The sequence below is a fragment of the Carassius gibelio genome, chromosome B2 (genome assembly GCF_023724105.1).
Source record: "Carassius gibelio isolate Cgi1373 ecotype wild population from Czech Republic chromosome B2, carGib1.2-hapl.c, whole genome shotgun sequence".
Taxonomy (NCBI): Eukaryota; Metazoa; Chordata; class Actinopteri; order Cypriniformes; family Cyprinidae; genus Carassius; species Carassius gibelio.
In genome coordinates this window covers 29,884,930-29,906,987 of record NC_068397.1, presented here as the reverse complement: position 1 = coordinate 29,906,987, position 22,058 = coordinate 29,884,930, and the positions used below count along the sequence as shown (strand labels likewise).

The window sequence follows — 22,058 nt, the reverse complement described above, 5'->3', positions numbered from 1 at the left end:
TTTAACTATTTTCTTTTTCATCATGCAGAAAAAACCTTGAATCATTTATGGGTTGATTCACCTGAACAGTGTGACTCAAAATCTCAAGACGATCTTATCTGTCTGGCAAACCATCAGTCGCAAAGACTTCACGAAATACCTTTGGAAATAGGCTTACGTTGTAATTGTTCTAATGCTCTATTGTTGTAAAAATAACACGCCTCACCTTTAACTGGAAATGTCAGCATTCTGATGTCTGTGATTTGCAGAATACTAGATATTTGCAGTGTATTTAGGTGTCATAACATGTCATTTATTTGTGACGGTTGTATACTGAATCACAATAGCAACGTACACACTGGAAATTTTGGAAGCGATAACTGCGTTTAACTGTGCGAGTGAGTAAATTATTGTTCTGTGTGTTTATGGAATACAGGAGTCACTTGTGAACATTAACTTTTTGGCATTTCGTGGATGTAAACATAAAGCTTGAATGTTTAAGCTAATTGGTTTAGCTGTTTTTGACCAAAATGACATTAGCGACAGGAAACACGTTATATTGCACTGTGGGGATGACGTGTTTTTGTAGGCCAACCTTGAAGTTTATTGTCATCCAAAGGACTTTTCCATTGGATTTTGGATTGTTGCAGAAAGTCTGTGACCATCATAATTCTTACACATTTCGTTCATCATAAAGTGAACCACCCTCATACATTTTGAATCCTTTAAAAATGCAGTAAGAGGGTTTTACTAATTTTTTGTTGTTGTTGTAGAATAGAACATGAAAACATCTTGAGCTTGTGTTAAGCTACAGATCTTGGTTTGGCATAGGTTTTTTGACATTTACATTAATCCATTTAGCAGATGCTTTTATCCAAAAGATGCTATTTTATCCTTTTTTTTTTTTTTTTTTACCAGTATGTCTGTTCCCTGGGAATTGAACCCACGACCTTCTGTACTGATAATGCAATGCTAAACCATATTAAATGATAAAATATTGTCAGCAAATGTTTGCTTGAATTGTTTGTTCAAAACTATTTTTTTCAGTTTTGGGTCAAAGACAAGGCATCCCGATTTTGTATACATCAAATTAAAATTAACAAAAGTGATTTTAAATAAATAGAAGACATATTAAGTACAAGAAATGTGTCTTCTAAAAAACTTGTGAATATAAAATATTTAAAAAATATGAAATAATGTTACATTGTCATTCAGCATAGCATATATTTACAGTATATGTAAAAATGGAAACACTTATTCTGACCTGTACGTATTAAAATATGTAAAAGAAAGTGATCATACAAAATGTTAATTATATTTTATTTGACTAAATTTTTTTTTATAATGGATAGTATTTTAATGACAATCATTCCTGATTCCAAAATTCTTTGGTACATGAAATGTTGCTACATTCAGTCACATTTCAGTGTCTTGAGTGTCTTAGTGTTTAAATCACATTTAGAATGGGTTTAATATTTATGTCTTGTTGTTCCGGCCGGACAGATTATCACAACATGTTCAGGAGTGTAACATTTCCATCACACACTTGAGGTATTCAGCCAATCACAAAGCACTGGATAGCTGGCCAATCAGAGCACACCTTGTTTTTCAGAACGATCTGCCTTGTAAAAATTGACACGTTTCAGAAGGTACACCAAATACACCAAATAATGTTCTTTTTTGCAGCATCATACGACCCCTTTTAATTGTTTTGATGCTTGAAAACCCTTTTCATTGTCTTCTCGCTAAGCCGCTGTGGTGAATTACTAAACACAAGCAAACCAAGACAATAGAGATGGATTTTAAACTGAACTGCTCTTCACTTGAACCCCAAAAGGCTTCCAGCGGAGTCATGTGATGTTGAGATGACAGACTTCCTCAACAATCCTCAACAAATGACATCCAGTCCAGAGATTACATCGTTATTATGTTTCTGTTTACTTCACAAACTACAGAATTAACTACAGTATTTGGACATGTAGGCCATTAACTTTGCTCTTCTTCATTTTTTGAAGTCTCAGTGTGTTTGATTTTGGCGGATGTCAGTTCTTCTCATGCACACACAGGTGTAATGAATCACATTAACTATCAACATCATCCACTAACCAAAAAAAAAGACTTTAGTGGAGTCTTTGGATAAGACAATGCCATTGGTCGGAGAGACCTGGGTTCGAATCCACTGTGAGACACCAATGTGTCTCTGATCAAGACACTTAAAGGGGGGGTGAAATGCTATTTCATGCATACTGAGTTTTTTTACACTGTTAAAGAGTTGGATTCCCATGCTAAACATGGACAAAGTTTCAAAAATTAACAAACATTTTTTCAAAAAAATTGAAAAAAAAAATTGAAATGTTTCAAACATTTAAAAAAAATGTTCCCAAAATACTCCTTCCGGTTTGTCACAAGTTTCGGAAAGTTTTTTTCGAGTATGGCTCTGTGTGACGTTAGATGGAGCAGAATTTCCTTATATGGGTCCTGAGGCACTTCTGCCGGAAGAGCGCGCGCTCCCGTATAGCAGAGCACTGAGAGCACAACAGACTTCACTGATCAGAGCGAGAGCGTCGCGAAAAGTCACAAAAGGAGTGTGTTTTTGGTTGCCAGGGCAAGACAACCCTGCACAGATTACCAAAAAAAAAAAACAGCATTAAGGGACCAGTTAATGCTATTAAACTGGATCTGATTCTGGATCATAAATAAATGGCTGAATCTGACTGTTAGCCATGTTTTGTTTTGGATGATGGGTCTTCCCTCAAGTTAATGTCACAGCTTCCACATGCTCTCGACGCAAAAGCCTCTCGCGCTCGTGATTCTTTAGCTCCGCCCACACGTCACGCCTCCAGCCGCTCGTGTTTTTCCGGCAAAAATCGATACAGACTATCTTTCTCTTATGAATATAATAAAACTAAAGACTTTTTGGAGTTATGAAGGATGCAGTACTACTCTATATGTACTCAAGATTAACAGGATATTGAGTGAAAACAAGCATTTCACCCCCCCTTTAACCTCTAGTTGCTCCAGAGGCATGCGACCTCTGACATATATAGCAATTGTAAGTCGCTTTGGATAAAAGCGTCAGCTAAATGAATACATTTAAATTACACATTAATATTTTATCTTATGCAATGACATTAAGGACATTTATATAGTCCAGTCTTCAGTGTCACATGATCACATGCCAATATGCTGATTTCCTGCTCGAGAAACAGTTCTGATTATGTTGAAAACAGTTTAATATTTGTTTTGTGGAAAATACAAGATTCTTTGATTAACAGAAAGCTCATTATGTCCCTACTGTCTCATGCAATCAGTTTAACGCATCCTTGCTGAATAAAAGTAGTAATTTCTTTCAAAAGAAAAAAAAAACATACTGACCCCAGATTATTTATATGTAAGAACATCGAAGACGAATTTTAGAAAGTAAGATGTTTGTATGCATTTCTATACTCTCCATGACATGCTGATGATCAGGAATCAGGCGCTTGATAAATGTCTGTTTTCTTTTCCTTTGAAGGCCTTAAGCTAGCTTGGCTTGGAAACGTCTATTACCGGGAAAATGTCTGTCAGCTGTGTCATGTAGCTCGAGTATCTCTGACAGTTTACACCGGTTTCATCGGCCGGGCTTAGCAAGGAAAATTAGGTAACTCGGATGAGTTAAAGTTAGTGCTTTCTAAATCTGCACAGCAGGCCAGGCTTGATCTGTTATAGAGGCTTTAATTGGCTCGCAAACTTCTCATTAGAGCTTTATCAGGTAATGCTGCTGTTAACACACATTGATTACACAATCTGTGTGAGTGGGCATCGAGGTCAGCATGGACTAATTAACTCAAAAACTGCAACTAAAAAGCATTAAATGATAAAAAAACTCAAACATTTTCTCATCTTCAGGGTATTTAAGATGTAGATGAGTTTATTTCTTCATCGGATTTGGAGAAATGAGGCATTCCATCACTTGCTCACTAATACATCCATTGCAGTAAATGGGTGCCGTCAGAACATCTTTATAGATTTGTAACTTTTGGTTTCACAAGTTGATAACTGATGGACCGGAGTGGTTATGGATTATTGTGGTTTTACTTTTAAAGCTATTTGGACTTTCGTTTTGACGGCACCCATTCACTTTAAATGATCCATTGGTGAGCAAGAGATGGAATGCTACATTTCTCCAAATTTGTTTCCATGAAGAAACAAATTCCATTTACATCTTGGATGGCCCGAGTGAATTTTGGGTGGATTACTTACTACATCAGCCCTTCAGAAGAAGCAGTGTACTTTGATGAAAATTCAACAATTCATTTTTGTAAACAAATTGAAATGATCTTACTGTATGAAATGAACTATGGTTTTCCTCTACTGCTGTCTTTGACATCACTGCTCACGATAATCGCTAGTGAAGGGTATGATGTCATTTTCCTGTGAGTAAATAGTTTATTCACTCATAAAAAACATTGCGTCTTTGTTTTTTTCTGCTTCTCATATACTTTTTGTTTTCTTTCAAGGAAACTCTGTCATGTTGTGATTCATCCTGGGTTTGGTTCGGTCCGTGCCTCAGAACTCTATTGACGATTGTTTTGAAATTCCAATGGAGAAAACGACTTCTGCTTCCAGAGCGGCCACTCGCTTTTTGTCACGCTCTATTTCGTGCACTGCAATTTTATTGTCGCAGTGGATTGGAAAAGCGAAATATTATTGTTTTTCCCCTTAGAATATAAAACTAGATGTTCGATGAGTCTTAAAGTGGACACAGACTGGATATTGGGGTTTGATCACCTGTGATAGTTGTCCTGAAAAGAACCAAAGATCTGAAACCAACTATGTGCATCAGAGTTGAGGTTTTCGTTCCAGAACCAGATTCCGAGAGCGTTGTTTATTTATTTCGTATACAGTCAGACATGTGGAATTGACTCCCTCTGCTCTGGCTCCTTTCCTGGCTGTTTCCCGCTGAAATGCGGAAGCTTTGAGCTTTGTTATTGTAATGGGGGACCTCAGATGTTTGACATGTGTCCTGACCTGTTGCGGTGTGTTTGTGTAGAGTTGTGTAGAGTTGGTGTGAAGGTGAGGCGAAGAGCGATGCCAGAAACGAAGCTTTGGTTACGGATTGGGAAAACTGGACGTGAAAGGGAATAGCTTTGTGAAAATTCTTCAAAAATGCTACTTTTTGTGTTGCTCTGGTTTTGGTAAGATGATGGGAGTGATTAAATATAGAAACTTGTTTCTGTCTTGCAATAAAAAAAAAAAAAAAAGGAGCAGTTGTCACATGCAGGTAATTTTTAGACAACTGTGACATTTATCACATAATTCAGACTTTTTACCTCAGAACTGTAAATAAACTTAATTTTAAATTTTAAATTTTTAGTTTATCCCACAATGACTTTTAATTATTTTTGTTTGTTTGTTGAATGACGAGTAAAAAAATAAAAAGGATAATTTTGGCTTTTTATCTCACATAAACAGTTGCAACTACCTTTTAATTAATTTAATTTAAGTTTTATTTTATTTTTATATTTATTTATTTATATATTTTATTTTATCCAATGTTGGAAACAATCTTCCCTAATTCAGTTAAAACAATTTTTTAATGTATTTTTATGCTATATTTTAAAGCAGTAAAAAAAAAAAGGCGGTCAAAATGAATAGAATTTAAATTAACAATTTGAATTCACAATAACTTTGTGTTATAAAAATATGGTGTAGAAACAATTTTTCGCAAACGAAGTTTGCTAGTAAAGTGACACATCAAATAAAATGTGAGATTTTAAAGTGGAGAGACTGAAATAGTTTATTTTTATTTATTTTGTTTAGTAAAATGATTTCCAATAATCTTTATTTACAACATCAAATAACAGGTTTATGGTGTGTTTTGCGTTTACTTTTAGCAACAAAAATAGTTTTAAAATAATTTGTTCCCTAATTTATTTCCCTTTATTTTTCATAGAGTTAAAATTGGTTTAGTGTGTGGACAAATGAATCCCAGTTACTCATTTGTTTCTACAGGTTAAATGCTGAGAATTCTACAATAGATTTGATTTTAATTGGGGGAAAAAACACATTTTATGGGTTTCTCTCTACAAAAAAAATAATAAAAAAATACCCAGATCTAAATTCTTTTTATCACCTGCCAGTTGAATAAAACAAACCTGCAGTGGACACAAGCCATTCGGTGAAAGATATGAAGGAAGGCCGGTGGAATCACATCCAGATGTCTGTGTGTTTGCAGAAGACTTTATTTAGCAGATTTTATTATGGGTGAAATCAGCAGTATGATGGGACTGTTCTTCCCCACACCAAAGCGTTGCCCAAGTGTTATGATGTGTTTCATTGCTGGATCTAATGTGCAGAATCACACTGATGAATCATGACAGCTTACAGACCTGGAATGAGTTCACAAATGAAGTAGAGTTGGTCCCAGTGTCAGAGGGTCTCCATGTGTCCTGTGACTCTGTCAGTCATTTATCAGAAAATGTTACATTACAATTATAAATCATAGTTGTGTGCTATTCAGAAATGAAATACACAGCACATCTATTTTAAAATGCCATCTGATATTATTAGAATAACCTTCAGAAAGTATATGGATTATTTTAATTTGAAAATGTATTTCCATTTACTGTATAGAATTTTAATCCAATGAAATTTGAACAGTTGCAAATTTTTTGACATACTGTGTAGCCAGAACTATTAATATACACTATTTGATGATTGTTCCCTGTTTGCTCTCTTTACATTATTTATAAAAGATTTTAATAAAAATATTTATTTATAAATATAAATATAAATATAAAATATAAATATAATTATTTATTTGCTGTACTTGCTCTATTTAATATTAAATAAATAAATAAAACTATATATATATATATATACATAGTGTATGTATGTGAATATTTATGGACACACACACACAATATATATATATATATATATATATATATTGATTACTTTTACCATTGTTTTATTCAATTATATCTATACCGTTTTTATTGCTAGATCTATTTTTGTAATTGTAACTTTTATTTTAAAGTTGATATATTCACTAATTTCATTAACAGTGCTATTACAGTAAATAAATGCCAATGAACTGCCCAAAACCCCTGAACTTATATTTCCATAGCATCATTTTTGTACTCATTGTTTAATATATTTTCAGTTCATAAATTACACCAAAGTATACATTTGTGTTTAACTGTGCATCTTTTTCCGCTCGTTCTGGAGGTTTGTATGAACTTTACATGGATTCCCAATGGGAGAGATGTAATTAGGTATCTTTAATTGTCTGAGGTATTTTCAAAATAAGCAGATGTTATAAACATGTCTCGTCAAATCATGCAACCAATTACGGTGATTCAAACCACAAGCTCATGGAGAAAACGATTCCTCCTTTAAGTTGGTTTAAGGTTTGAATCAACATGTTGTATTTACTTTTGTGAATTATGTGGAGAGCGCAGGGCTTTTCTCTTGAAACCTCATTTCATGTCATGTAAACCACCAGATGCTTTCGAGCAACTAAAATATTGTATGAAGATGAATCGATTGGGCCATATGTCCATATCATAATTAGTGCCTCAGACAGACAGACGACACAGAAATTTGATTTCTCAGTAAAGGCTTATGAAAATATACATGCAGGGTGGGACTGTCATGTGACCACGGGTCACATGATATTATGACAGCTTTCTGAACTGGTTTTTATGGTGATGGAGGCTGTGAAGCAGCACAGAGTAAATATTTAGTCGTTTTCTTTGATTCAAGACTTCCTGAGCGCTGTTCAGAAATGTGTGCATTTGTTTATAACGATTTTTGAAATATACTTCAATCCCATGCATTCAACTAGGTACAATAATATTGTGTTATTATAATATCAAAGTGTTCAGAAACAAAAGTTTTGGTATCTTTAGCTCCATCTGTGGGTTGTTTGGTGAGATTGCAACTGTCCAGCATTATAAAGCAATATTATTATATCATCAGACAATTTCAAATCAGAATGAATGATAATTGTGTTATTCAAATATGCAATGCGAATCTCAATTTTTTAGGATTGTGTCAGTATAAGGCCTTTTAAAAATCTATTATTAGCTGCATTTTTAAAATTGTATCATTTATATTTTATCATTTATATAAAACAAGACTGCATTTTTACTATTACATGTTAGAAAGAGAGACATTATAGAAATTAACATCTGTATGTGTGACAAAGAAAAAAATAATTCTTGATGTTTTGGAGGGGGGAAACAGATAAAAACCTTTTTATTTATTAATCACATTTTTAAATAGTTTTAATGACATTTTATATGCACATATTTTCAGCCAGTGCACGGTATAGTACTTTCCAATAGATATATGCAACATACACACACACACACACACACACACACTTGACACAAACTGAACCACAATGTTCACAGTGGGGTACTGACATCAGTACACAGCCAGAAGAAGAAGAGTTCATCATCATCATCATCAGTCATTAGTGTCATTCAGCATCTGTAGCTAATATTCATCTCCCAAACCCACTTCACCCACGCGCTCCAACAGTATTAGTCCATCTGACTCGTTTCACTCCCTTTGGCAGATTTTTGAACAGTATTGGCCAGGATTGTTCGTTTATTGTATTTAATTTTATTGTTTCCTGTCTCTTCAGAAAAACCCCTCCCAGGCGCTCAGAGGAAAGCCAGAACTGCCATTAGCATAGAAAAGTGTTATTGCTCCCGTCTGTGAATTAGAAACAAGGAATGATGCATCCACCTAGAATCTTACACAACTGTTACATTGTAAACAGAACATGGGTGGTTGCCAGGGGCGTTGCTATGCGATTGCTCTGAATGTTCTAAGTTTTTTAGAATGTTGCTACATGGTTGCTATGGTTGCTTGCTAGGTGGTTACATACTGGCCTAACAGAGTCTCTGTGGAATGTATTCATTTATTTTTCTCAGCCAATCATAAATAGAGATGCTTAGTAGACATGGGATATATTTTGTTTATGATATTAAAACCATGTAGCTACAGACTCTCTAAAATTCTCAGCGATCCTTCCTCCAATCAAATGACAGAGAAATCATTTCCATCCCTTTGATAAGGCCAGATAAATCCAAAAGAGATATGCATATACTGCTCATTTACAAGAATGAAAAAAATATGCTGTTTTATCTTTTTTTTTTTTTGACAAAAATGCAGTTTTTTGTTTTCTTATTCACAGGAGAGGCTCAATAAAATTCATACCGTGTGAAAGTCAGTCTGTGTGCATTACAGTGAAATCGTCGATGCAAGTAACGTTTAATTAAATATTCTGGGTTTGGTGCAACTTAAGCAGCGTGAGCAACATCTGTGGAATTTTTTTGCAAAAACAAGGAAGGACGCATGTACAGTAATGCACTTTCAGTGGAAGTCTGCACTGGAATAAATGCTAAAATATTGACTGTTTTCAACAAAAAAGCCACAGGACTTTAACATCATACATGCTAACATGAGAATAGTGTGACTTATTACCATTTGACTTATTCTGACAATGCAGTAACCTTCCACAGACTTGGATTGTACAGTTAGTGCATCATTGTAAATGCATCTTTGTTTTACAGACTGAAGGACGAGATTACTGTCTGTGCTGATGTTACTCGTCTTAATAATAAGAAGATGCTAGAAGGTTCTCATTGGGATTGATGTTAAACACCGACATCCAGCTGTAAGCACTGTAGAAAACTCATTCACTCCCAATTCAGTCCACAGTTTTTCCTTTAAATATCTATATCATTCACACAGCGTGTAAAATAAATCAAGGTCGACATTTCTTCACACATTGTATATTTCCTTCCTGAAGCCCACGTGTTGAGTTATTATTAGTAGTTGGATTGTGAGACTGAAGTCTGCGTATTTTATTGTTGTAATGCATAATTTTGTTGTTGTTGTTGTTATTGAAATGGGAATTAACAGTTTGAATGCATTTATTTAAATGTAATCATACAGTACTGCATAACTGCAGATGATTGGATCAACCTGATGACTAGATATTCACAATATCATTTCAATATTAAATTCAGATTGTATGCAGTCTGCTCTGTGATATTGTAGCTTATATCCTGTTTTTTCTCAGCACCGTGTCATGTTGTGGCCAGCAGCATCTTTATCTCTCTCTCTCTCTCTCTCTCTCTCTCTCTCTCTCTCTCTCCGTGCATTTGTTCTAATGACCGACTTTCTAGTTGCTAGGAGACGGACAAGTGCAGAAAATCTCCCAATGCCAGACTCGATGTTTCCTCTCATCCTGTTTTTATCCTTCATGTGAACCGACATCTGTTGTTCAGTTTTTTTTTTTGTTTACTCAAATGATTTGTTTCAAGTAAACGTGTGTTCTTTAACAGTACGTTATCTTTCTAGGATGTTTTAACAGTGTCTCATACATCTGTTTCCAATCGCTCTTCTACTCCAAGCAGTGGATTTGATTTATGAGGGAAGACATTAAAACGTGTTAGTACTAGTATGACGTCAACACAGATTAAATACAAACGTCTATTAAAGTCAGCTTGAAAACAACCCTGTTATTTTCCCATCACAATTAATTAGTCCTCGTTATTTTTAACGCAACTGCTGTTTTTCGTAATTGTACTTGTACTACACCCAATGTGTCATATTATGGAATTAAAATGCATTTCATGTTGACTTTAAACGCTCTCTTGGGTTTTTTTAAAAGCAGTCTCGGCAAATCCTTCTCTTCTTTCTCGTAGTTGAGTCCCAACTGGACTTTGGCACACTTGATTTCCATCCTCTGGACGCACTTCCAGTCCTTTTCTTTAGACAGCACAAGATGGAAAGATATTGTCCACAACAGAGGAATAACCCTCATCGCTAGAGAGTCTCTTCAAACCTGTGAATCTTCCTCACACACGTCTGGACACCTGCCAGGGTCTTCTGATCAAAAACCAGCTCTCAGCCAAGGTTTTGACAGCCTGCCATCAACAGCCTTCTGATTGGTTCACCCCAAAAAAAACGTCCCTCATCAGGTTATTTGTTAAGGGGCTTGTTGACCTTGGACGTCCCTGTGCTGACGGCGAGCGTCTGCTCGGCTGTTATCCTGGTAACCCTATCTTTTTTGCTATTGTCAGGTTCCCAGAGGAAGAACTCGTGCAGGAGCGTGTTGACCGTCTCTGGACACTCCATCATCACCATGTGACTGCCTTCCTCGATCACTTTCAGGAACGCAAACAAGAGGATCTGGAATAAAGACAATTTACAAGACAAGTTATTATAAATATATATATAAAATTATGTAAATATTATTTTAGATGATGATTAATCATATATGTTATATTAATATATAAATATAATGTGTTTAGATACTTTATGTATATTTAAAAATATATTCAATATATTTCAATACATTTTATATTTATGCATATGATATTTTAAACTGTTACATTCCAAAAATTATTTTATACGTTATATATTTTATAGTGCATTTTACATAAATACTTATGTATGTATATAATGTATATTAATGCTACAGTGTGCTGACTTTGTTTTACATTTTTACATATTTTTGAAAGTGCATGCTTTTTATGTTATTTTGATATAAAATACTTAATATATAAAATATATATATTGTAAAGTAACATGAGCATACAAAACTTATTTATAATGTATAAAATACAGTATAATATAATATAAATACGTATGCAAATAAGGTTTAAAAAAATACAAAACATGATATATATTTACACACACACACATATATTAATCGCATCCAAAATATGTGTGTGTACTGTGTATATTTATTATGTATATATAAATACACACACATACAGTATATATTTTGAAAATATTTACGTTTATATTTATATTAATATTAATATAATTTACATTATATATAACTATTTAAAATATAAACATAACTTTTTAAAAAATATATATTTAATATATGCATGTGTCTATATATATATATATATATATATATATATATATATATATATATATATATATATATATATATATATATATATATACATACATACACAGTATACACACTTATTTATGTAAACAAAAACTTTTATTTTGGATGCCATTAATCATTTGAGAGCACTAATATATATTACAATTTTTATATTTAATGTTAAATTAATACTAAGCTGCTGATATTTCATCACTGCGCTCAGCTTTATTTTGGATGCATAGATCGATCAGTAACATCGCTTGCTGTATCTATGCAAATAAGCAATAAATAAATATATTTTTATATTTAAGTACTACATTATGTACATTTACATTTTATCAGATAAAATATTTGCACTCACTGTATCTTCTTAATGTAAATAATAAATGATAAGCTTCTTAAAATAATAATAAATGATAAGCTGACGGCGGCTTGTTGCCAAAAGTGAATCTGAAAAGTGATCTGAAAGTGTTGTGTATATTTGTCTAATTTTTTAATTGTCCACATGAATTCAGATAGTCAGTCTTACTGTTTGATCTGAAGTATTTATTTAGCTGTTTCTAATTTATTGCGCTTTTGCAGAACATCTGAACTCTGTGTTTTGTTTATCTGCCTGCAGGGAGTCCTCACTGACTACAGCAGTACAGTGTTTCATTCAGAGCACATCTGCACGAGGACATGTGTAATGCTCCTCTACAGCACAGAGACGCTCTTGTGTTGATGAGGAGAGCCAGCATCACACTGTTACTCCACACACACTATAGAATCAAAGGCTGCGTCCCAGTTCACATATATACTAGACCATATGTGCAAATCTCACAAAACATCTTCCACTTATCCCCAAATCAAACAAAGGAAATAATAAATCATATTTTACAGGGAGATGAAAATGAAGCTTATTATTTCAGAACTTAATATGTTAGCATTGTGACATAATTGCACATTCTCCCCATGAATTCTCATAAGGGGCTTGCTTGCACTTTACTATTTATTGATTTATTTATAGTTTATGTAGTTCTCATTATTCTCAGTGGTAAATTTCATTAGGGTTATAATTATTGAAGGACAGTATTTTTACTGTATTGTAGTTAAACAAGTGCATTTGCAATACAATTTTATTTTAATCATATTTATTAATGTTTATTAAACCATATTTTTGTAATTAAAATATTTCTTGCAAGAAAATCCTACAATGTATCACAAAAATTCAGTTATAATTATTGCAAAAAAAGTACACTTATTAGAAAAAAAAGTCTTAAAATGTATTGCAAATAAATCATAAAATGTCCCAAAATATATCATTAAAGTCCTAAAATGTATAGCAAAAAGTCATACATTTTCAAAGCAAAAAAGTCATTAAAGTATTGCAAGAATGTTCCAAAATTCATTGCAAAAATGTCTGAAAATGCATCACAAAAAGGACCTAAAATGTATTTCAAAATAATCCACAATTTTATTGCAAAAAAAGTCCTAAAACATATTGCAAATTTCCTAAAATTTGTCCCAAAAATTTATTGCAAAAATGTCCTAAAATTAATACCAAAATTTCCTAAACTGTATTGTAAAAAAGTTCAAAAATTTATTGCAAAAGAGGAGCTCTCTGGCAAAGTACATACTTTTAGAGGGTAGTAAAATATGTGAATTGTGACAGCTAAAGAAAGCAGCATCCTTATATTGTCACACAAGAAATGATATCACCGCAATGAAAATATATTCAATGTGCTCAAACCTCTGCCATCCGCTGGTCTTCATCAATCGGCACAAACTTGTCGAACATGCCGTGCACCAGCAGTATAGGGACGGTCAGCTCGGCGTGGTAAACCTCGTCCCCCTCGGGCCAGTACTGACCGCTCATCATCGCTCGCAGGACGAACGGAGACACGTTAAAAGCATTTCCCTCTTTCAGAAGCTGCTTCTCTTTAGCGCCCTGTCTGGCAAAACCAGCTCTGTGCACAAAACAGAAGAAAAGATCAATTTTGAACATGCTGCAGGTAATGCTAAAAGAACTGTTGTTGTGTTGGGCTCTTACTTGAGGAAGCTCCAGGCCAGGCAGGGAGACAGACAGTGCAGGACGCAGGAGGGAAGCTGGAAGATGGAGCACAGGCTGGGCTCCAGCGCCGTGGGGCCGCCTCCGTTGATCATCACCACCTTATGCACCTGCTCCGGATACTCGTGTGCCAGGAACGTACAGAACGACACCCTGCACAGGAACAAAACGGTGACAAAGGTGCATCAGTAAAAACTTGCCAGTAAGAAACACAAGGCTTCTGTCAATAATAGAGTCATACGTTTGGCAAACTTGACTAAACCACTGTTATTTTAGGATTATTATTAATACTTTTATTTATTTTACTTTTATTTATTTTATTTTGATTTATTTTATTATTCTCCCATATTTCATGTCAATTTTAACAAGTAATTTATACGTATTTTATTCCAGTTAGATTCCATTGCAGCATTTTTTTTCATTAAATATTTTTATTAAATTTTATTTCAGTTTTATTTATATTAATGAAAGCAGTTATTAATAGTAACTTTTAGTTTTAGTATTATTTATTATTATTATTATTATTATTTTTGCAATACTTTAATGACTTTTGCTTTGAAAAAATATAACTTTTTGCTGTACATTTGAGGACTTTATGATATATTTTTGGACATTTTAGGATTTTTTTGCAATACATTTTAAGATTTTTTAATTAATATTTCTATTTTATTTTATTTAAGCTTTATTTATATTAATGAAAGTTATTAATAGTTTATATGCATGAAAGTTATTGATAGTAACTTTTAGTATTATTTAGTATTATTATTATTTTATTATTATTATTATTGCAATACTTTAATGACTTTTGCTTTAAAAAATACATTTTAGGATTTTTTTGCAATACATTTTAAGATTTATTTTTATTAATATTTCTATTTTATTTTATTTCAAGTTCCTGTATCACAAAAAAGTCCCAAAATGCATTGCAAAGATTTCTGAAAATGCCTCACAAAAAGGTCCTAAAAATGTATCTCAAAAAATCATAAATTTTATAGCAAAAAAGTCCTAAAACATATTGCAAATGTCCTGAAATGTATCACCAAAATGTGTCCCAAAAAGTCCTAAAATGTACTGCAAAAATTTACTGAATTTAATACCAAAAATTTCCTGAAGTTTATAATGCAAACAAAAATAGAACATGCATTTAGTAGAAACGCAATGTTTACCCGTATGAGTGACCAATGAGGATGTTCCGTTTTCTGGCGTATCTCTTAAATATGGCGCGCAGGTCCTCTGCGAGAGCGTAGAAGGTGTACGCCGCTGCTATCTGAGGGGCAGTGCTGGCACCATGTCCTGCCAAATCCGGGGCGATGACCTCATAACCCAGCCGCGAAAAGAATTCCAGCTGAGTCCCCCAAATGTCCAGCGAGCCGCCCACGCCGTGGATGAAGAAGAGCGCCACGTCCGAATGTGTCCCCTTACAGCTGCTGATGCAGCGCTCCGTATCGATCAGCACGGTGCGCTTGGGTCTCCTCCGCCGGCGTCTGGGTGGAGGAGCCGGCTTCTGCTGGTCTGAGGTGGGAAGCGGTGGAGCGGGTCTGGAATCAGGGGACGAGGGTGCAGTGGTGTAATCGGACAGCTCCACCTCCACTGTGCTGCACTGCTCCACGTCTCCGTTCTGACACTGCAGGATCTCGGCGTGGAGGACGTCTCCCAGGTTCTCGATCACCAGCTGGCCGTTGCGGTACACCGTGATCTTGCGCTTGCAGTGGACGCTGCTGCCCGCTTCTGGTTGAGCTTCTGTCGTAGCAGGTCGTTCGGGGAGGATGTGGCGCACGCGCAGCACACGGCCCGGCTTCACCTCCACAAACTCGTATCCGTCTGCAGGCTTTCCGTCTGATGACTCGACCGGCAGCACAACGCTGCTCGTCTTTCCCATCAGACAGCAGAAGATGCTCTCGATGATGCTGGTCAACATGGTGCTGGTTCACCTGAAGACGTACAGATACACAGTCTGCTTAGGCTCAACCTTACATCTTCCAAATTACAACCATCTCCTGAGTTTTCAGCAGATCTCAATCGAGCCATTCCAGGTTCCTGGGGCCAGATTGTATTATTTTTGTATTATGTTCCTACGTGTTATTCTTTTTTCTTTCTCAAAGTATTTTCTTACTCAGTTTTTTATCTTGTTTTTTAGGGAAAATATCTAAACATTCTTAAATCAACATTTAACATCTTATTGAAAAGTCTTGTACGTCTAGGTTTTTGTTTAAAACAAGAATATTATCTGACCGTAGGGTAAGAAAAAATATCTTGTTTCTCTTTGTTTTAAGGTTTATTTTTCTTACCTTTTTTTCTGTTTTTATGCATAAGCTCATCTAACTCACAAATGATGCATTTGTACAAGCCAAAAATACTAAGAATGAAAAACTTTTTTTTCTTTTTCTTTTCTTTTTTTGCACGAGCAATGTAGCTACTGTTTATTAGAAACAATATAATCATGTGTCGTATACCCAAAATACATTATATCAAATTGTAATAATATCTGTTGTTGTAACGCTTAATGTTTGAAAAATAAAAAAATAAAATTGTATATATATATATATATATATAAAATAGTAAGTTCTTTTTTACCTTTTGGTATTTATCCTAATTTTAGAGTTTATTTTCAATGGTTTGTATGACTCATTTAAAATCATTTTTATTATTATTTTTTAAATGCTGAAAATGCATAGCCTTTTTCTGAAGTTTTATTAATAAAATTATAATAATAGAATGGTTTAATTCTTCACAATGTTTGTGAATCTGGCTCCTGGGTTTATTTTGACTGATTTATCATTCATCTTAGTCTTCATAATCTTTAATCAAAATGTAATGATCTCAGTAACTCTCTACATCACAAGTCCTTTTAGGTTTTTCAACAGATATTTTCATAGAAACATTTGTTCAGTCGATTCCCCAAACATCAATGTATCTACATCTAATTTCTCCATTACCACCAATGTTCTCCGTTAAACTTTCTGCACTTATTCCAGGATCAGGAGGAAACCAGTCCATGCAGTTCTTCTGCTGAGTAACTTTCACCCAGTTTAAATCTTCCTAACATCATTTTAGCGGCTGTTGCACGAATGCGCTGTAATTTCATCACAGTGGATATTGCCAAACCCCCAAGCTCCGGTCTTTGTGTGGATCTGCACAAAAGAAGCGCTGCATTGCTGTTCCTGCGAGCGACAGTATGACAGCTGCTGTCAGCAGGGCTTTCACAAAGACACCAGGAAAAATGCAAACTACACTGCAGAGAAGGATCCAGAGAGCCTGCGTGCACAAAGACACTTTTGATATGGAAGCCCACAGGAAAGAATATTACAAAAATAATGCCTTCTGTTTCTCCTAGACAGCAATGAGATTAAATGAAGAGAAAATAGAGGAGTCTGCTACTTCTCAGATGTAGATGTTTTCATTGGATGCTCTGCAGTGAATGGGTGCCGTCAGAATGAGAGTCCAAACAGCTGCTAAAAACATCACAATAATCCACAGCACTCCAGTTAACATCATGTGAAGCCAAAAGCTACTTGTTTGTAAGAAACAAATCCATAAAGACATTTTTTTACTTCAAAACATCGCTTCTAGATAAAATACAGTTCATAATCCATTATAACACTTCCTCCAATGAAAAAGACTGTCTCCTGTTATCCATCACAATAAAATCCACCCACATCCAGTATTTGTTTAGAACTGTTTTTGCTTGTAAATAGTGCTTAATCTGTGCATATTTCACTCCTGATTCAAACAAACTGACTTTTTCACTGGAGAAAGCAATATTATGGATAGATTTTAGCCAGAATTTGAAGTTTAAACATCTTAATGATGGATTTGTTTCTCACAAACATGCAGTTTGTGGATTACTTGCATTGCTTGTGGATTATTGTGATGTTTTTATCACCTGTTTGGACTCTTATTCTGACGGCACCCATTCACTGCAGAGGATTCCCTTGGTGAGTAAGTGATGCAATGCTAAAAAAAACAAATCTTGGATGGTCTGAGGGTGAGTACATTTTCATCATATTTTCATTTTGCAGGTGAACTATTCCTTTAAGAGAATAAATTCCAGGAGTGTGAGACACAATGGAAGTAAAATCTTAAAATGCACACAAACTCAACCATGCAAATAACCGCAGTAAAAGCAAGTTACAGTGAGAACAGAGTGTGCTGCATGTTGCCTGGATCTTGCCAACGGCATCCTAGTAGAGAAGATGATTCACATTGTGACCTAGACAAGGCTCTTTAAATAGCCTGGGCTCCTCCAGCGTGCTTCCCTTGGGTATTAATGCAAAAAACTGCCTGTAGAGAACATGACTGCAGTGATACCTGCATTTAAATGAATGCATCTGTATAGCTATGATGCTCCTGAATCCAGTTAGCGCTAGTGAATGTTTACAGAGGTCGATTTCTGTGCCAGCTAGATTAAATATAGTCACTCCGAGGGCAATGAGATATTAAAACTGCTCAGGATGTGTTTGATGCATCCTTGATAAATGACATACACACAGACCCTGAGCTGATTTATTAGTTTGAACACAAAACACGCTGATCACTAATGAATATGCTTCTGATAGATTGCTTTATTTTGTATTGAGTGCAATTATCAGCTGCAGCACTGCAAAGATAATCAAAATTAAAATAATGATTTTCTGTTGCAATAAAAAAGAAAAAAAAGCAACACATTGATTAAAGATGTATTGATAGACTGAAACAGTGTTTTCTCGTAAAAAGTAGTCCAATAATCTGTTTGAAAAATAAATGTATACAGTGTATCTAGAACTGTCATATTGCAATATAATTTAATATGTAAATGTAAACAATGTCTGTGTAAACATAGTATGTAAACATGTAAATGCACCGATAGATAATGTGGGAAAAAATATAATTTGGTACTGTATGCAAATGTTAACAATGTGTAAATGTAAAAATGTAATTTAAACATGTAAATGCATATAAAGATGAACTATTTTAGTGCAAAATACATGTTCATACATATTGCAATTTAATATGCAAATGTTAACATTATTTAAATGCACAGGAAGATAAAAAGAAATTGCAGCTGCTATATTGCAATACAATTTAATATGCAAATGTAAACTATATGCAAATGTAAACAATAATGTTTGAGAACATATCTAAGTCTACATTTGAATGGCTGGGTCTGCAATTACTGTACACTTTTTATTTAAATAAAAAAAATATGTAAATGTATTAATGCAGTGTTTTACAAAAAAATGTTTAATAAAATGTGTTAAATGATGTTTCTTTGTAATTATTAAATTTACTAGCAATTCTGAGAAGAAAAAAAAAATTCTACACCAAATGTTTTCAGTGTATTTGTTTTTCTGTGGTGCTTGCTAAAATATTCACAGTCATCTACGCTCTGTCTAGCTCTTCTGAAATGTTTTCCTTGTCTTTCACAGCCCTATCAGCTTTGACGGAGGAAGTGACACGCTTATGACAGACACAGCAGCTCGACGCTTCCTGTCCTGCAGCCAGAGACGCCAGCAAACTCAACCTGAATTAGTCATCATTAACTCCTTCTCCACCTTCTCCATTTTTCAGATTACTCATCTTGAGGGGCGATACATTATTCAAACTGAATGCCAGAAGGTTTTTAGCGGTGATGTATTATTAATCAAATGTAGAGCTGGTGCAAAACGTACAGTATCTTGCTGTTTTGTGCTGCTTCTTGATGTAAAAAAATGCAATGCTAATGCAATGATATTCTGACATTTTTAAAAGTCCAAATACTGTTTGGGGTCATTGTATATTCAGATTTACAGTAATAGTTTTTTAGGTCTCGTCACATGATTTTAAGATTTTCTTGCAAATAGAAAGACCTTCAGGAATCCTCAAGAAATTGGTGTTTTTGCTAGAGCTAGAGCGAAAGTGTTGACTTCAGCACCTTCAGGAAAATCAATGCCGCAGGCTGATTCTGCCATAGTACATCTTTAGCTATTACGCAATGAGGTTAGAGCTCAGTTTTATCTCCGGGAACTTCTGTCGGTCAAACACAGGGACACATGATTCATTTTTCAGTCACCGATTCTAAATTCTTTTTACTGAAAATGATTAGAAAATCTGAAAAATTTAATTTGGGTTGGTTTTGTGGGTTGATTTCACTCCTCTCAAAATGACCAAATATTAGCAAATCAATCTGCACGACAGTAAAATTCATCTTGATTTCTTAGTCTTCAGTTGTGTGAGGAACAACGGCATAAAAGACGAGGAGGAGGAGCTACAGAAGAAGTACAAGTATTTTGAGGGTGAGCAGATGACAGATTATTCATAACTGGCTGAATTAATTCTTTACAAAATCCGATGCAACAGTTATTTGGAGATGGGGAGGAGAACACGGATGCTGCCAATTAGCTAATGATTCTCCTGCATCAGCTGCTGTTTACCACATCTCCACAGGAACGCTAATGAGATGCACAGAGAGAGTACAGAATCAAAAGAATGATTCACGGAGAGAGGAAATGTCCTCTATTTCACTGAGCTACACTACAGTAGTATCGCTTTGAATTTTGCAGCTGGAATAATAAAAGAGTTAAAGAAATTGTTTACCCAAAAATGTAAATTATACTCATCCTTAGGTCATCTAAGATTGTTTCTTCATCTGAACAGATTTGGGGAAATTTATCTCAGCAGTGGATGCTCTGCAGTAAATGGGTGCCGTCAGAACGAGAGTCCAAACAGCTGATAAAAACATCACAGATGTTAACTGAAGGACTGGAGTGCTGTGGGTTATTGTGATGTTTTTATCAGACTCTCATTCTGACGGCACCCATTCACTGCAGAGGATCCGTTGCTGAGCAAGTGATACATTTCTCCAAATCTGTTCTGATGAAGAAAGAAACTCATCTACATATTTAATAGTCTACAGCGGAGTAAAATCTCAGGAGATTTTCATTTCTGGGTGAACTGTTCCTTTAAAACAAATCTTTTTGAACCCCAATCTACAGATTAAACCCATAACTCAGATTCTGTTTTATTAAACTCCGCACACTGATTAACTGTTTTAATAATATATTAAATTATTTAATGAGAAAAATCTATGGAGTCATTTGCATTTTTAACAGGAGCTCTTACAGCAATGATCAAGCTCAGTCCTCATTTGAACCATTTTTTTTTCTTTTGCTATTTAGATTTGCTTTGACATACAATATGAATACACTGCATATTACTGGAATAACATCTTATCTTGTAAAGAAATAATTCTATTCATGCATTAAATCCAAAGCAAACTCTTGCATGCATTGCCCCACATTTGACGAGTGGGAGTGTGTTTTGGTGTGTCATGGTGTAGTCTGCAATGCAGAATTAGAATTTGTAGGCAGACTGCTGTACAGTACGGTGCTTAGTAGCCTACATTAGGAACAATATCTACAATCCCAACCAACAGCACATGGCTTTAACTGTGCTGTCATTGAATCATGCTTAAATACAAGTCACTTAAGTATGAATGGATGGCGATTTAATATGTGACGCATCAGTGCATCGCATCACTGTTAATATGGTCTTCTTGCATCCCATAGAACAGGTTGCCATGGTTTCATCATGCGAAACACTGTAACACTTCTGAACACATCAATGGCATTGATTGATTGGTTGCTGCGCAACGCATGAAGCAGAGATGCAGGTTTGCAAAACACATCCTACATCACAGAGACTGTCAAGCAGCATGCAAACTTATATTATGCATAAGGATAATAGTACGATTTTGAAATATGATTCTTACCTGGATCGATATCTGCGAGGCGAATCGGATTTGCAAGCGCAATAAATAATGCACGATATTTGAAATAGAATTTATAATCGAATCATATTAAATCAAACGCGTTCAGGTGCAGAGATCAAATGATGCGCTCCAGGGTCCTCCAGAGCTGAGCCGCGGAGAGAGACAGAAGAGGGCTGCGGCTCTCGGCATCCTCACGGCGGGGTTATCATTCAGCCCAGTGCCCTTGTTTTCTCCTGTAGCCGGAACCAGGTTTGACTGACAGGAGCTGGAACGAACTGCAGGGCTTCCTTCAGTCAGTGCTGACCAATGCAGCGTCTGCTCTGCTGTTGCTAAGCCCAGATGAGAGAAAGCAAATTGTATAAACGCATGCCACGAAGAAATGACCTTAAATG

General features: G+C 34.9%; 1 protein-coding gene across 1 annotated transcript; it reads right to left on the bottom strand.

Moving 5' to 3' along the window:
- Positions 1-8,192: 8,192 nt before the first annotated feature.
- On the bottom strand, positions 8,193-21,883 carry abhd8a (abhydrolase domain containing 8a). Its single transcript, XM_052547694.1, has 5 exons — positions 21,667-21,883; positions 15,107-15,871; positions 13,923-14,093; positions 13,623-13,839; positions 8,193-11,178 (listed from the first exon to the last, which is right to left on the bottom strand). Exons 2-5 carry the CDS (start codon positions 15,856-15,858, stop codon positions 10,969-10,971), a joined length of 1,350 nt encoding a protein of 449 aa, XP_052403654.1. The 5' UTR covers positions 15,859-15,871; positions 21,667-21,883; the 3' UTR covers positions 8,193-10,968.
- Between the last annotated feature and the right edge of the window lie 175 nt (positions 21,884-22,058).

What these genes read in the sequence shown, in the direction of transcription:
- abhd8a (XM_052547694.1), bottom strand. Translation starts at nt 15,858, where the DNA reads ATGTTGACCAGCATCATCGAGAGCATCTTCTGCTGTCTGATGGGAAAG. An exon ending in CTGGCCTGGAGCTTCCTCAA is followed by an intron (nt 13,840 to 13,922) that starts GTAAGAGCCCAA and finishes TTTTGTGCACAG; the next exon opens with AGCTGGTTTTGCCAGACAGG. An exon ending in AAGACCAGCGGATGGCAGAG is followed by an intron (nt 11,179 to 13,622) that starts GTTTGAGCACAT and finishes TCTTTATTCCAG; the next exon opens with ATCCTCTTGTTTGCGTTCCT.